This window comes from Serinus canaria, chromosome 5, assembly GCF_022539315.1.
Source record: "Serinus canaria isolate serCan28SL12 chromosome 5, serCan2020, whole genome shotgun sequence".
In the NCBI taxonomy this organism is placed as follows: domain Eukaryota; kingdom Metazoa; phylum Chordata; class Aves; order Passeriformes; family Fringillidae; genus Serinus; species Serinus canaria.
Genome location: NC_066319.1, coordinates 9502271 through 9518978, shown reverse-complemented (window position 1 = coordinate 9518978; position 16708 = coordinate 9502271). Strand labels below are relative to the sequence as shown.

At 56.4% G+C, this 16708-nt stretch overlaps 1 protein-coding gene and 1 long non-coding RNA gene across 2 annotated transcripts; one reads left to right on the top strand and one right to left on the bottom strand.

The window, feature by feature from the left end:
* Positions 1-7486: 7486 nt before the first annotated feature.
* Positions 7487-11004, bottom strand: LOC108961288 (uncharacterized). Its single transcript, XR_003946261.2, has 2 exons — positions 7872-11004; positions 7487-7781 (listed from the first exon to the last, which is right to left on the bottom strand). It is a non-coding gene; the product is annotated as an uncharacterized LOC108961288 (long non-coding RNA).
* A 479-nt stretch (positions 11005-11483) lies between these two features.
* Positions 11484-16379, top strand: MPEG1 (macrophage expressed 1). Its single transcript, XM_050975384.1, has one exon. It carries the CDS (start codon positions 13878-13880, stop codon positions 16143-16145), a length of 2268 nt encoding a protein of 755 aa, XP_050831341.1. The 5' UTR covers positions 11484-13877; the 3' UTR covers positions 16146-16379.
* The last annotated feature ends 329 nt before the right edge of the window (positions 16380-16708 follow it).

Sequence of the window (16708 nt, the reverse complement as noted above, 5' to 3'; positions counted from 1 at the left end):
CTGAGAGTTTCTGTCCCCCCTGGGGATTTCCTGCTGGGATGTGGCAGCACAGGGAGCAGAATTAAACCTGCAGCTCCCGTGGGCTTTGCTGGCCTTTGTCCCTCTGTTGTGCCATCTGACTGTGGCAATTTGCTGCTGTCACTGCCACTGCCACCCCACCTGGGGGCTGTGTCCTCCTGGCAGCCCTTCCCAGCCCCAACACAGCTCCAGTGGTGCCTCTGTGCCTGTTGGGAGCGTTTGCTGGGAATGTGCCTCCCCCCTGGGAGTATCCTTTTGTTCCAGAGCAGACTCCAGAGCTCTTGGGCTTCTCAGCTTCAGGGTTGGATTCCAGAAGTGCCTGGAAGGAAGAATAACAGTGAGGTTTGTCCAAGTGGTGCTTTCAGACCCCACCTGCCAGCCTGTGCCTTGTGCTGGAGGTTGTTGTGCTTTGGCACTGCAGGGAATGAATGTCCCCTTCCCCTTTCAGCCCAGCAGATTCCAAAGGCTCTTACAGGAATATTTATCCTTTAGTTCCCTGTGTGATAACTGAATCTCCCCCTGCTGTGAGCCATTCCTTGAGTTCTCCTGGAGAAAACCTCATGGCAGAGGAGTTTGCAAAGAGCCCAGAGCTGTGTTTGGAGCAGAGAGCTGCGTCTGCCTGTGCTGCCCCAGCCTGGCAACATCCTCATGGAACAGCCTGGGCAGATGGGATTAGATGGAGCAAAATCCCTTCATGCAAGAGGTTTTCTCCTGTGCAGCTCAGGCACGGGGCAGGCAGTGAACTTTGGAAATCAGCTGATTTCCCCAGAAAGCATCACTCCCTCAGCATGAATGACAGGACCTGTGCCCACTGCTCAGGAGTCACCCAGCCAAAATCAAGGGCAAAGGTTGGTTTGGGTATGAGAACTGGAAGTAACTTTGAAAGAGAAGAAATCACCTTTCTCTTCCTTTCTTTCTTTCTTTCAGATGCTGGAATTGCCTCCCTGGATGTGCACTGAGCTCTTGCTGCAGGGAACTGCCAGGCCTTAATGGTGGTGAGTTCATGTTCTTCTCACTGGGGAATTGGAAATAATTATTAATTAGTAATTGCAGAAATGTTTTCTGAAACCTTTCCTCTTTGCTGGTAGATCTTCTCTTTCTGCCTTGGAAATTACAGCTGTTCCCTGCTGTCCTTTGCCCTGCCTGAATTCCCTGCAGCTCCACTGGGAAAACCTGGGATAACTCAGAGGGAACAGAGGTGACATTTTTAGCTGAAAACCTGGGGCAGTTGAGAGGGGACACAAGAACTGTTTGTGTAGGAAAATGAGAGGGGATGTCAAGGGGAGCAAGGTGGCATTTTTGAGGGAAAAGCTGAGGTGATGATTAGGGGAGAGAATGCAAATTTTTGGAGTAGAAAAGAGCTAATCAGTATTGTACTGGAAGGAAAATTTTGGGAGCATGTAGGGAAAATTTGGGAGCTAAATCTGAGATAATCTCTAGGGAGAGCATGAACATACTGAGGTAACATGAGGGAATCAGTTGTGGCCAGATAGGGAAATTTTTTTGGGGCAAAAATAATATTAAATAATCTGTAGGGATGAGAATGAACATTTTGAGGTAAAAATGAGGTCATCAGTAGTAGACAGATGGAGGGGGGTAAATCTTGAGAGAAGTGACATAATAGAAAATAAATATATTGAAGGAAAAATGAGAGAATCAGTAGTGGACAGGGGAATTTTAGGGGGTAAAACTTGAAATAATCTTAAAGTTGAGAATTACTATTTTCAGGTAAAAATGAGGTAATAAGTTATGAACAGGTAAGGAAAATTTTGGAAGTAAAACTGGAGTAAATCTCAAGGAAGAGTGTGAACACTGATATAAACTGAGGCAGTTACTGCAGGTAGGCAAGGAAATTTTGGGAGTAGAACTTGGGAAGATCTGTAGGGCAGAGAATTAACATCTTGAGGTAGAAATGATCAGTAGTCAACATTAGGTAGAATTTGGGGGACAAACCCTGAGGTAATTATGTAGGAACAAGAAGGGATTTTGGGAAAAAATCTGACATAATTTGTAGGGGACAGAATGAACATTTTGGGGATTAGAGACATAACCTGTGTGGTTTTGGTTTTAAAATCTAGTTAGTATAAACGGGATGGACATTTTGTAATAAAATCTGAGTTAATCTGTAGAGGAAACAATGGATATTTTGAGGTGAAAAGGAGGTAATCAGTACTGGGCAGGTAGGGAAAATTTGGGCTAAAATGTGAGATTATCTCTAGGGGAGAGCAGGAACATCCTGAGGTAAACTGAGAGAATTGCTGTGGACAGGTGGATAAATCTGGGGATAAAACTGAGGGGATCTCCATGGTAGAAAATGAACATTTCAATGTCAAAATGAGGTACTCAGTGCTGGAAATGTAGGGATAATTTCAGGGGTAAAATCTGAGGTGATCTGTAGCAGAGAGGATGCACTTGATGGGGTAAACTGAGGTAATCAGTTATGGACAGGACAGGTAGGGAGATTACTGGAGAGTAAAACTGAAAGCATCTGTAGGGTGAAAAATGAAAATATTAAGGTGGAAATGAGGAAATAGGGAGTGGAGAGGTAGGGAAAAATTTTAGGGTAAGTCTTGTGGTAATCTCCAGAGTACAGAAAGAATGCTTTCGTGTAAAAAAAAAATTGGCTGCTGAAATTTCCCAGCCCAGGGCTTTGGCTGGCAGGGCAGCACAAAGATTGTTCCCTGTGTGGTGCCCAGATTTGGGGTTCAGTATCAGCTTTGTTAGTTTAGAGGAATTATACCCATAGCCCCTCATTCCCTGCTGAATTCCCACTGGAATAACCTCACAGTGCCTCATGCAGTGTGGATATTCCCACACAGAGCTGCCTATCTAATACCAGCTGTGCCAGGAGCCAGCAGAGGTTCCAAGGAAGCTCAACAGGATGGGATAAGGACAGCTTGCTATTCCATAGCATTTGCTATTTATAACCCTCATCCCCCAGCCAAATGTTTCCCCACAAAATTTTCCATCTGTCTACTACAGATAATCTCATTTTTACCTCAAAATGTTCATTCTACCCATGTTCCTGGGGGCACCTGACAGAGTTCCCTGGAATTCAGTGGACTCCACCCCCTGAGCTCGGGCTCCAGCTGATGTTTCACAGCAGCAAAGGGTGGGGGCCCTGCTGAGGCAGCTCCTGTGCCCAGGGGAGGACATCTCTCCCTGCAGGAGCTGAGCTCATTCCAGAGCCTCGGGAGTGGCCTCTGGGAGTTCTTTTCCCTGAGGAAAGGGATGCACATCCCTGCCTTCAGGACACTGCAGTGTGACCCACCTGTGCAAGCTTCCCAGCAGTTCTGCAGCTCCAGCTGGCTCCCTGAAAAACTCCAAACTTCATCCAAACATTCATCTAACTCTAACCTTTTGTTTTAAGGCATCTCCGAGGGCATTGCTTGGGATTGAATTGCTGTGAGGGGAATTCCCTTGGCTGTAAGGCTGCTGCTGGAGGATGTCCCCAGGCTGGAAGGGAAGGGACTGGGGTGCCTGGGACACACCTGGTGGGTGTGTGGGAGCTCCAGGAGGTGAGCACCGGGAATTGCTGTCCGAGCTCCTCTGCAAACCCAGCGTGCCAGCACTCCCAGGCCGTGGCAGCTGTTCCTTGGGGGGTTTTGGGATGGCAGTGGGCTCTGCCCGGGCCGCAGCATCTCCGGGGGCCCGTTCAGAGCAGCCCCTGGCCGAGGAGCCGCGGGCAGCCCTCGATCCGTGTCCATCCCAGCGCTGCCCGGGCATCCCAGTGCCCGCCCCGGGCTGTGTTTGGCAGCTGCCTGCCACAGGCAGGGCACTGAGGCACAGCTCCTCCCTGCAGGCACCAAGGACAAGAGGGGCTGGTTCCCTCCCTGGGGCTCAGCCTCCTCCCGCCCCGCGTTCCCGGCCAGCTGGGCCACACGGAGGGAGCACCAGGAACATTCCTGGCAGGGAGCAGGAGTCCCCGAGGGCTCCGTGCAGCTCCGGGCCCGAGAAGCAGCCCCGGGCTGTGAGCACTCACCTGCAGGAAACGCCCCTCTGCAGGTGGGACCAGCCCTGACACTCTCCAGAACATTGGCCTTGGACCAAGGGAGCCCTCAGGAGTTGTCTTGCTCTTTTCTCCCTGGAAAGGGACTTGGCATCAGCACCTTTACAGCCATCAAGGAAATGCTGGAAAGGCAGGAAATCAGGGTTGTTGGAAGGATTTTGTGCTGTCACACAACTGTTCACCTGTGTTGTTCCATGGTCAGGTGCTGGCTATGGAGCTCTGCCTTATGGACATTCCAGGGGCTGGTGTGTAAAGCAGCATTGGCATAAAAGAAAGAGCTTCATTGGCCTAGGAATTCCCCTGCTGGCACTTGGCATTCCTGTCCCAGGCAGGACATTGCTGTGACCTAAGATTGCCTTGGTTGGAGCAGGGTGCTGAAAATGCCCAAGTTGTGGGTTCAATCCCCAGCTGAGCCCTTCACATAAGGGTTCAGCCTGGTACTCCTTGTGTGTGCCTTCCCACTCAGGATATCTGATGACCTGGAAATAAAGAATGAGCAGTTTTCACTGGCTTTTTAAACCCAGAGGTTTTTGCATTGGAGAGTGCGAGCCACAGGGAAAGTTGAGGGAAGGAGGGAGAGCATCAGGTCTCAGCTGGCAGGTGTCAGACGAGCGGCCCGAGCAGAATCGAGCCCCGGTGGGGCCCCGTCCCGCACCGGGCACAGTCGGAGCAGGAGCGGCAGCGCCGGGCTCGCTCCGCGCCCGTCCCGGAGCGGCTCTTCCCGCCCGGGGTAATCCCGATCCCGGTCCCAGCCCCAATCCCGCCTTGGCTGTGCGGCCCCGCGACCTGCAGCCGGTCCACGGAGGGAGAAGCGGCTCAGCCCGGCATCCCCAGCAGATACGGGCAAAACCCGGACCCGAATCCCCGGGCTCAGGTCCCGTTCCCGGCCGCGCCTCAAGCTCCGCACAGCACCGGGAGCAGCCCCCGGTCCGGGGCTCCGCACAGGGCTCCGAGCAACCGCCCCACCGCATCCCGGGATGAGCATCTACCGCAAAAAGCGGAGCGGGCGCGGATCCGCCGGGATTTGCGGGCGGGGCGGGGCCGGCTCAGGTGCGCGGGGCCCCAGAGCGGCTGCGCGGGGCGGGGCCGAGAGGATTTAAACCCCGGGAATCGCCGCCAGTGCCAATTGCCGTCTGGGGGCTTGGAGGGGAAAGTAGGGTCCCTGTGGCTCCGTATCTCTTTGTTTATTTCTTTTCCTTTACACTTCTTCTTACTTATTTATCTTTATACCTCCCCTCTTGCCCCCCCTTCCTCCCCTCTCCCACCACCCCTCCCTCCTAGCCCTCCCCTCCCTCCCCCCGGGCCGGTCCCCCCTACCGTTCCTATTCCCGTACACACCCCTACCTACCCTACCCCTCCTTTCTCCACGCTTCCTTCCCTCCTCAGCCCGGCTACCACCTGTCCCCTCATCCTCCTTTCCTTCCCTCCAATTCCTCCTTCCCCTCCTTCCTTCACCCTTCCTCCACCTCCCCCTGTTTCCCCTCTTCCTGTGCTCCATCCTCGTCCTTCATCCTCAGCCCATCCTGTCCCCGGGGGGGAGGGGGGCGGGGCGGAGCAGAGGCGGGCCCCCTCGGGAGGAGGAGGTCCGGGGTAGGGGCAGAGGAGGACTCCCCCCTCGAGTCCCCGCCCCCTCCCAGAGACCCTCTCCTCCCGAGGGGACCCTACCCCTCCCCCCGGACAGCTCCTGAGGAGGGGGCCCTGCTTAACCCCACCCCCGCCCCAGGGACCCCCAGTGTGATGTAGGACAGCCAGAACCCCGGCGGTGTCGGGCGGTGCATTGGACCGGAATGGGGGGACCGATCGAGCGGGTTCGGCCCCGTGTGGGGGCTCCAGGGACACCGAGGGGGCGCCGGCTCCGGCCCTCTGGGCTTTATTCTCCGGCGCCCCGAGCCCCGCGGCTGCGGAGAAAGAGGGAGGCGGGGACAGAGGACGGGAAGAGGGAGGGATGAGGTGGGGAACAGAGAGGGGTTGAGGAGCAGGGGGGGGAAGAGAAAGGCAGGGTGGGGGGAGGAATGATGGACAGAGGAGGAGTACAGGGGGAAGAGAGGGGAGTCGGGCTGGGGAGAGGGGCGAAAGGAGCAGGGTCGGGGATGTGCAGGGGAACAGCGAGAGAGGGTAGGGGAGGCTGGGAGGGAGAGAAGGGATGGGCGGAAGGGAGAAAGAAGCTGAAGGGGTTGAAAAGAGGAGATAAGGGGGGGGAAGAAGGAGGAGGATAAGGACAGAAGAAAGAGGGGAAAGAAAGAGGAATTGCCGACGGAAAAGCCCAGCCCGGCCCCAGCCTCCCCGAACTCTGGATGACCAAACCACCTCAGCCCCCATTCCCAGGGATTAAATAACCTCGGCCCCGCCCCGCGCAGCCGCGCTGGGGCCCCGCGCACCTGAGCCGAGCCAGGCCGGGCCCCGCCCGGAACCGCCCCTGAGCCCGGGACCCTCCCTGAGCCCAGGGACCCTCCCTGAGCCCAGGGGCCCCGCCTGGGCCGGGATGGCGCCGGGAGCATCGCTGCCGCCCCCTCCCCTTTCCCCTGGGCCGGGCCGGGGCTGCGAGCGGCACCGGTACCGGAGCCTCGGTTCCGGGTCCTGCCGGTGTCTCTGGGGGTCCGGGCGGTGCCGCCTCTCCCCCGCCGGGCGAGCTGCGGGCCCGGGCCCCGCAGCACTGAGGCGGGCTTGGGTCGGGCACCGGGACCGGCAAGAGCCGCTCCGGGACGGGCGCTGGGGCCGAGCCCGGCGCTGCCGGGACCCGCCGGGGCTCCGGGCACGGCCCCGCCACAGGGGTTCCGGGCAGCCCCCGGGATGCTGCGCTCAGCCCGACGCGCCGGGCCGGGCTCCGCTCTGAGCTCCGAACCGCTCCCGGCTGACCGCGCTCGGCCCTGACCGCGGCCCCGGGGCTCCGCCGCCAGCCCCACCGGCGGTGCTCGGCCGCTGCTTCGGAGCTCCCGCCGCGGCCGGGGGAGCCCGGCTTTGGGCTGTGCCCGAGGCACCGCTCGGAGCCCAGAGACAACGGACTCGCTCTGGCCGAAAGAACCCGCCTGGGGCACCAAAACGCGGCGTTTGGCCTTTCAATTAAGTCCAACAAAACGTTGCACTTAAATCTCTCTTTGTGAAGGTCGAACACTGACTGACTGACCCCAGTTTCAAGACCTCCCAAACACAGGTGTCTGCTTCAAGTCTCTAAAATACAGAACCTGGTCTCTCTGATACCCCAATGCTGTCTGAGGCACCTTGGTTTCAAGCCCCCCAAAACCCAAACCAAGACTTAGTGTCTCTTTCTGTACTTGGCCAAATGAGCCCAGTTCTGAGACCCCAAAACGCAGCACTGGATGTCTCTCTGTGAGCCCCAAAACTGCTCCAGTCCATCCTGTTCGGAGCCCCGAGAAGTGCCCCGGGCCATGGGCGGACCCAGCTGGGCCCTGGCAGCAGCTCCTTCACCCCAGTGGGATGGGGAAGAGACCAGAACAAAAATCCAGCTCAGAACACTTTAATAATGGAAACCAAGACAAATATAATAATTTAATATTGATGACAGCATATAACAGTGATAGCAACAAAAGCAGTGACAACAGTGACAATAAAAAGGAGAGAAGCCATTCCACAGCCCCCCTTTAACAGTATAAATCCAAAATGTAATCCAGAGCACCACCAACTCCCAGTGTGGGGGATTTCCACATTCCTGTTATTTCCTCTGTGGTCAGTCCTGGGGATTTGTGGACTAAGGGAGGCACTGGCTGCTCCTCTGGGCAGGGGAACGGCTCCTGTGCTGTTCCCAAAAACAGAACCCCTGGAATTAGTGCCCTGGGAGCCCAGTCTGGTCCTTCCAGTGACTGGGGGTCACCCAGAGGGTCTTTACCTGTATAAAGTGAAAATGACATCCTGGTCCAGTGCATTTCCAGCAGGATTGGGCACTCCTGGCCACTATGACCAGTCCATGAAAATTGGACCAGTGACAATCCAAAGAGGATTTTAAGTTGGAGACTTAAAATCAGAAACTCCAATTCTTTTCAGCACCTCTTGCTTAAATGTTTCCCTGCTGGAAGAGCTCAATTAGTATTTTTGCTGACCAGATTGCCAAAGGGAGGGAAAAACAATCAGCATTCCCTGAATGCCTCCATCACTTCCACAGCCATCTGCAGCCAGTGGCTGATGGGCTCAAGGGGTGGTATTAATTCCATTATTCCCAAGGTTTGAATTATTCTGGCATTATCCCATGTCCCTGAGTGTGCCAGAAAGCCCAGAGCTGCAGGAGCTGCAGCCAGCTGCAGGCAGGTGTTTTTCCTCCTCAGCTTTTGGGAGTGTGGGTGAAGGTCCCCTTCCCTGTCTAGATCTGGGAGCTGTCCACAGACTCCAGGGCCCTGTTGGAGCCAATTCATGTCACAGCCCACATCCTACAGGAAAACAGGAAAGTGCCCAGCTGGCCCCAATTCCAGTCAGGAAGGTCTCAAACAGCACTGTGGGGCGTTCCTCCAGCTCTGGAAGAGAAGCTGGGATGAGCCAAATTCCCAGGGTGCCTGTGGAACAGCACTTCAGTTTTTCAGTCAAGGGCTTTTCCTGGTGCCCTGAGGCTCAGGATGATCCAGACATTTGTCCCTCCCTTATTTCTCACACACTCACAGACTGAGGTCCTGCTCTTTTTGCCCTCCCTCAGAGACTGCAATTGCCAGTGGGATTTTCCCACGTTTCAGCAGACCAGGGATCATTCTCCAGCGTCTCCAGGAAATTTCCAGACCCATTCCCAGGTACAGAGGTCAAGTACAGAGGTCAGGAAGAACAAAGGTTTCAGCACCTACCATCTTTAATTTTCCTTTCCCACAACAACTCACTTTGGCTCTTTCCATCTCAGAAGGTTCCATGTCTTTGTTTCAGCCTCAGAGGATTCTGTGAGGAGATTTCACACCCACAAATTGAGATTCCAAACCCAGAGGATTGCCCATGAAGGCAGAGCAGTGTTGGCTGCCCCAGTGAATTTCCTCCATGTGCACAACTTAAAAACCACTACACCACTTCATAATTACCTGGAGCCGGTGCTGTAACAATGAAAAACTGATTTTCCATGTCCAGAGGCAGGAGATTGTCCTGGTCAGGCTGTGAGACCTTAAAGGGCCCATTGATCTGGGGGCTGTGACTGGGATTCCAGCAGGGATGGAGCCTTGTGTGTGTGCAAACCCAGCGTGGGACTGGGAAGGGTTTCACCAGGGGAAGCTCTTGCTTTATTACTTGGCAGCTTTTCTCTGGAATATTAAACAAAGAGGGAGGCCTTGTCCTTAATCCAATTACCACAGGAAAGCAAATTACTGTTTCTTTTTACCAGCTATGAACAAATCTGGGAGCAGCACTGAAAATGTGGGAGGTGCTGCTTCACCACACGGTGTCAGCAACAGAGAGAAATCACAAAATGTGTATCCAAAAGCAAGGATAAAATGATTCCTCCTGCTTTTAGTGGGACCAGGGCTAATTCTGCCCTGGAGTGACAAAGAACTTCTCCCTCAGACCCCCAGAGACTCCTCAAAAAGCCAAAGTGCAGCAGGGAAGGAAGGAAAGGCACCTCTGCCTCACCTGCTGGGAACAGCACAGGTCCTGCTGCTCCTGGGCACTGGGAACGTGTCTGGAGCCAAAAGCTCCTTCCCAGGCTGGAGGGGCTTTCCTAAAGCACCACCTCTGGTTCCCATCCTGCTTGCTTTCCCCTCCCTTGGGAAAGGAAGGATTTCATCCAGAGCCTGAAGAAGGAGGCCCAGCCCATGGACTGTTCAGATGAGCCATGGGGGGACACAGAAGCTGTGCAGGGATTTCTGCCCCAGGGGTCACATTCCTTCAAACCTGGTGCAAACTCACTAAAATTACATTTCCACAAATACCTCCTAAGACAAATGAGAACCTGAGTAGGAAAATGTAATCAAATCCTTTGTTCCATTGGCCTCACACTCCAAATTCCAATGGGACAGACAAGTCCCTCTCCTTGGAAGGCAGCAACTCCTACATGGACCTGGGCCTTCCCCAGCCTTTGGTGGCCGCTGTCTCCATCCTCCCACACCTCCTCTTCCTCCTCACCAGGGTGGCTTCCTCATCCTGCAGAGCAAACTCAGGGACAGTCACCAGCCTGCTGGTGCCCAGCCTGGGCAGCAGGGACGGACTGGTGGCACCCTCTGGATGTCACCTGTGCCTGGCACCATCCCTGCTCCCTGGCCCATCCCCGTTCCTGCCTTGGCAGCTCCTTTGAACGGGATGTGAAACCACAAACGTTTGCTCTGCTGGGGCTGGGACAGCAGAGCCTCCCCCGAGGCCGGGGGCAAAGCTCCTGCTCCCACATCCTCTGCCTCCCACAGCCCTGCTGGGGCTGGGCAGAGCAAAGGAAACGCCTCAGCTCCTGCTGGAAATTTCCTCCTGTGCCCATCAACCCAGAGAAATTGTGGCTGCTCCATCCCTGGAAGTGTCCAAGGCCAGGCTGGAGGGGGCTTGGAGCACCCTGGGCTGTGGTTGGAATGGCAGGGGATGGAATGAGGTGATCCTTAAAGTCCCTTCCCACTCAAACCATTTTGGGATTCCATGATCTCACCATGCATTTATTTTGCACCATTTCCTCTCAAATTTAAATTCTCAAATTTAGATCGTTTGTTAAAGGAATCATTTTTAAATTATACCAGGATTTAAAAGAGGAGCGTGAAACATACAAAGATCATTCCTACACCCATCAAGTCATCATTAACCGGCAGCCTATTCCCTCATCTCTGTGCTTGTTTTGCTTTCCTGGAAGACCTTATGATCCCAGAGTCTCTCAGAGAGATGCACTGGGATTACTGGAAGGTTTGCTCAGTCAGAGAGCGAGGGGGGTTTACAACACTTATTCTTCTGCATCTTTATCCTTTAACCAGCTTTCCCTCTGCCGGCACACCGAGCCCTCCCCGGCAACTCGGATCTATTCATCGGGACACCGATTCCCCCCATTTCTGCCGCTCGCTCCGGCCCGCTCGGAGCTGTCCCCGTCCCCTGGTCACCTCCGATCCCGGCGCTGCCGCCCCAGAGCCCCGGCCCGGCCCCGCCGCTCTCCGGGCTCCGCCATTGCCGCTCCTGCCCGGAGCGGACCCGGCCGAGGGCCCCCCCGGCCTCGCACGGCCAGTGCCCATCGTTGTACCGGCCCAGCCCCATGTCCCGGTCCCGGTCCCGGTCCCGGTCCCGGTCCCGGTCCCGGTCCCGGTCCCGGTCCCGGTCCCGGTCCCGGTCCCGGCCGGCGGAGTCGCGGGGAGCGCCCGGCGCGCTCGTAGCTGCAGTAAAGAGTCTGTCCACAGGACGGCAGCACTGAGGGTTTCACGGCCACCGCGCATGCGCAGCTGGTTTAGGGGTGCCAATAAATCCCAATTTCAGTGAATCCCGGATCCCGGATTTCGGGTGTTCCATTGGGAGCAGGGAGAAAGAGCTCCGCGTACACAGAGCTGATTCTAGGTCCTTCATACAGATAATATTCTCTAACTTTTTCAAGCCCTTTATTGTTTCATTTATATACATAAAACTTTGTACTTTTATTTTCAAGCCGTATGGACCCATATTCAGAATTCTTCACAATCTGAAATCCTGTCTATAACACAGCAGATTTATCTTGAAATAAATAGGTGGTTTTATATATATAAAAATGAGACTCTATACTTTCTACTGTTTTACGCATAAATGAATTTTCAGGCATTTTGGGGCTATAATCTCCTTTTTTGGGAGGGGATCCCACCTGTTTCCCCCTCATTCCCTACTCACCAGCTCCCCCACCACAGACATTGGGGTGCCCCAAATGACACCATCACCTCGCAGACTCACACACTTCTCTTTTTCCTCACCCCCAGAGAAGGCACGAAACGAGTCCAAGTGCCCTCACCAGCAGCTCAGCTCAGTGCTTCCAGAGAAGCACGTGGACATACCCCAGAAAAGGGGGGTGGAAATCGAGGGCAGGGCAGCCCCAAGTGTTGGAGTTCCCCCAGCTCCTGTCCCACAGGCTGGCACAGGAAGCGTCCCCAGAGATGGTGTCTCATCTTCCCCCTCAGGCCACACCACGTTCCCTCTCCACTCCAGGCAGAGGACTCCTCATTCCAGGAGATGCCTGATCCCTTCCCTAGGCCTTCCCAGACACAGCTGTGCCATGATGGAATCTGTGCTCCCAGAGCCACCCAGCAGCTCCGGCCCTTGCACTGCTCCTGCACATCTGGCCCAGCCAGGGGAGCTGAAATAAAGCCTGGATTTGGACTGGAAACACAGCCCCAAACCTCACTCACTTGATGATAAAAAGCTGTCCCTGTTAACACATACCCAGGAAAAACGGTCCCTCTGGAGAAATCTTGGATTTCCTTTTGCATCAAGTGAACTGGCACAGCTGTCAGCTGATGCCATCAAACTCTGCATCCCCAAAACCCTTGGTCAGCCTCGGCTGCGGGGTTTTTGCTGTCACACTGCTAGGAGGGACCTCTGGCCAGGAGAGATGCCATGGGACTGATGGGAATCTCACCATTGGAAGCAAGGCAGGGATTTGTTAATTCAGAGCACCACCTCAAAGTGTTGGGGAAAAACTGCAACACTGCACTGCCTCCATGGCACAGGGGGCAGGTTTTGGGGGAGGTGACCCCACAGCCTGCACATCCTGGTGCAGATGAGAATCCCTGCACAAGGGTTTTCCAGCTCCTCCAGAGGCTGGAGCCAGCCAGAACATCCCTGTAGGAGCATCGGGGGATCAGGACAGACAGAGCCGAGAGATCTCTGCAGCCAGGGCGTGGAACTTGGGGTTCATTGCAAAGGGCCTGGGGCAGGGCCCCGCTGGGAGCTGCCAGCCACAGCTCGGATCAGGCCTGAGAGAAGAGAGGGGTAAAGAGGATGAGAGAGAGAGAGAGAGAGGATGAGAGGGTGAGAGGGTAAGAGGGTAAGAGGGTAAGAGGTAAGAGAGCAAGGTTCCCGTTACAATACAATAAGTCTTCTTCTGTGTTGAATATTCTAATTCTCACTAACCAATATAGTACAATATACAAATCCTATAGCATTTACACAGACCCTATAAGAATCATTACATTACCATTCTGTGTAACATTTTAAACCCTAAAAACTACTCTTTGGGCCCCTTCTGCTAAGCTAGTGGCGTCTGCTCTGACCCTTGGACCTGCCTGCAAGCAGAGGGTATTGTTTCATCACAAGGGGATTACCTTCAGCCGGCCACACCATTGTTCTCCTGTTGTTCAGTAACTAAGGGATCTCAGAGCTTGCTTTCATTTCAGTCTCGCTTATAGTTTCTATTCTCAAAATCTTTTGCCAGGCAATCATATTTATAAGGCTTTCCTGTTTCATTTTCCCCAACACATCCCCAATGGTGTTCCTGTTATCTCTTCACATATGGATAATGCCATATCCTGCCATTATCCTTTGGGCAGGATAATGCCCCACTCCTGGCATTATCCTGCCCAAAGAACACAGGCACTTATGGTCCCTATGCCTCCATCACAGCTGTCACTTCAGCCTCCTCCCAGGCAGAAGTGTCCTGCATAGGGGAACTCAGGAGTAAAACCAGGGGAAGTGAATCTGTCTATATGGAACCATTTTCACAGCAAAAATTTCCTTAACTGTTTATTCCCCAAAACTTGCACCACCTGCCCCGTGCTGCTGAATCCAAAGCCCAGCCAGGCAGCAGCTGGGTGGAGGTGGATCAGTGCCGTCAGCACCTGTGGCTCAGCATTCCCGAGCAAGAGGGGCTGTCCCCAGCTGGTGACACTGCAAACCCTGGGGGAAGGATGGGGGTGGGGCAGAGGAGGCTCCAGAGTCCCTGGTGGGGCAGAGGGAGGGACAGACACCTTCCTGCTCCCCACCCCCTGCTCTTGGTTTCTCCTCTGTCATTTCTCTCATGCCTCAGTTCTCACTTCTCCTTTCCCTTTTGTCAATCCCCTCAGCCAGCTCATTTTCCCAGCTCCGGTCCCTCCACTCCGACTGGAGAGGACCTAACACCGGCTCAGCCATGGGCTGGGGGCTCAGGGGGGCCTCGCTCACCTGGGCACTGCTGGTGTGGGTGACAGGGGCTGAGCAGCCCCAGGAACTCTCGTCCTCTTCAGGGTTTGGGGTGTGCAGCAAGACCTTGAAGCTCTCACGTCTGGAAGTTCTGCCGGGGGGGGGCTGGGATAACCTCAGGAATTTGGATATGGGCAGAGTCATCAACCTGGGCTACTCACAGTGCAAGACCACAGAAGATGGATCTTACCTCATCCCAGATGAGATCTTCACCATCCCCCGCAAGCAGAGCAACCTGGACATGAACTCCGAGATCATCGAGTCCTGGAAGGATTACCAGAGCATCACCTCTGCCTCCATCAACCTGGAGCTGTCCCTCTTCTCCTCCATCAACGGCAAATTCTCCAGCGACTTCCACCGCACCAAGACCCAGCAGGTGAGAGACAAGGCTGTCACCACCCGGGTGCAAGTCAGGAACCTGGTTTACACTGCCAAGATCGACCCCGAGGCGGCGCTGGACAAGGCCTTCAAGAAGCAGCTGCTGACCATCGCCAGCCACCTGGAGAACAACCAGACCCAGATGGCCGATTTCCTGGCCGAGGTGCTGGTGCTCAACTACGGCACCCACACCATCACCTCCGTGGATGCAGGAGCCACCTTGGTGCAGGAGGACCAGATCAAGGCTACCCTCCTGAAGGACAGCTGGGCCACACGGAGCACTGTCACCGCCTCGGCCGGCGTGGCCTTCCACAACATCGTCAATGTGGGAACCAAGGAATCCCTGGATGTCAGCTCGGGCTTCACCAAGCAGTACCTGGACAATCGCACCAGCTCCAGGGTGGAGAGCATTGGTGGGACCCCCTTTTACCCAGGCATCACCCTGAAGACATGGCAGGAGGGGATTCAAAACCAGCTGGTGGCCCTGGACCGCTCGGGGCTGCCCCTGTACTACTTCATCAAGCCGAGCGCGCTGCCGGAGCTGCCGGTGCCCACGGTGCGGAGGGTGGCCTGGCGCGTGGAGCTCGCCATCCGCCGCTACTACACCTTCAACACCGCCCCGGGCTGCACCAACGCCTCCTCGCCCAACTTCAACTTCCACGCCAACACTGACGACGGCTCCTGCGAGGGCACCGTGGCCAACTTCACCTTCGGGGGAGTCTTCCAGGAGTGCGTGGGCCTGGGCGGTCCCGACACCAGCGCGCTGTGCCGGGCGCTGGAGCAGAGGAACCCCCTCACCGGGGCCTTCTCCTGCCCCACCACCTACACCCCGGTGCTGCTGGGCGTGCAGGAGCGGGAGGAGGGTCACAGCCACCTGGAGTGCCACAACAAGTGCACCCTGGGCATCTTCTGCCACCGCAAGTGCCAGGACGTCTTCTGGCTCTCCCGGGTGCAGTTCAGCGCCTACTGGTGCGCCGCGAGCGGGCCGGTGGCTCCGAACTCGGGGTACCTCTTCGGGGGGCTGTTCAGCACCCACGGCGCCAACCCCATCACCAGAGCCCCGTCCTGTCCCTCAGGGTTCTTCCCCCTGAAGCTCTTCGGCGAGCTCAGAGTGTGCGTGAGCCAGGATTACGAGGCAGGGGCCGAGTACGCGGTGCCCTTCGGGGGCTTCTTCAGCTGCCAGGCAGGGAACCCCCTGGCCGGGCAGCACCAGGGCGCGGCTGAGGACGCCCACGCCAAGGGCTGTCCCCCGGGCTTCAGCCAGCACCTGGCACTCATCAGCGACAGCTGCCAGGTGCAGTTCTGCATCCGGGCCGGTGTCCTCACCGGGGGCTCGCTGCCGCCCGCCCGCCTGCCCCCCTTCACCCGGCCCCCCGCCAACCTGCCGGCCGTGGAGACGCTGCTGGTGCGGGACGGGGACAGCACCTGGGTGAGGGACGGCCAGAGCCACGTGTGGCGGCTGGCACGGCCGGAGGAGGCGAAGCGCGCGGCCGAAATGGTCGGGGGCCGGGGGCTGTCGGGGGGAGAGGTGGCCGGAGTCACCGTGGCCGTGCTGGCCGGGCTGGCCACCGGCCTGGGGACAGCCTGGTACGGCCACCGGCGCTACAGGGCCAAGGGGTACCGCGAGCTGGGCACAGGGGACAGCCCGGCCCCCGCCAGCCCCGAGCACAGCACGGTGCTGAGTGTGGGCGAGGGATACCAGCAGGAGGTGGAGGGGACGGTACCCTGAATGCCCCCTCCCCTTGTGGCCCAAGTCCCCAAACTCACGGGAAAAGGAGGGAGCGGAGGGGCCCCGGGGAGGGCTGTCTCCCAAATCCTGCATGCTGCAAGCTGCAACCCCTGTCTCCATGTATATCTATCGGGATAGATATACACACGCATGCAGAGAGGCACGGAGCAGTTTTATTTCAGCCAGCAACTCATCGTGTAGTCAACAGAGCATTAAAAAAAGGAAAAAAAGTCACGTTGTGGAAAGACTTACTCACAGTAAGAGCCATCGGGCCGGCACCGCGGAGGTGGGGGACCCTCCCCCCTCTCGCCCAGAGGGTTTTGCATAGCTCGACAGGCTTTGTCTGCACTGGGGAAAACCCAGGGCGTGCAGTGGAGGAGAAATCACACCGCTGAGAGCCACCCAAACAGGGGCGTGTGCCTGGGGAAAGAGGGTTCCTCCCTTGAGGTAGAAGATAACAACCCGCGCTGAGGGCGGCTGGGCACAGATCGGGGCAAAGGGACATCAGGGGGACTCGGGGTGCCTGGCCCTGCCCACAGTGCCCCTGGCCACACAGATGACTG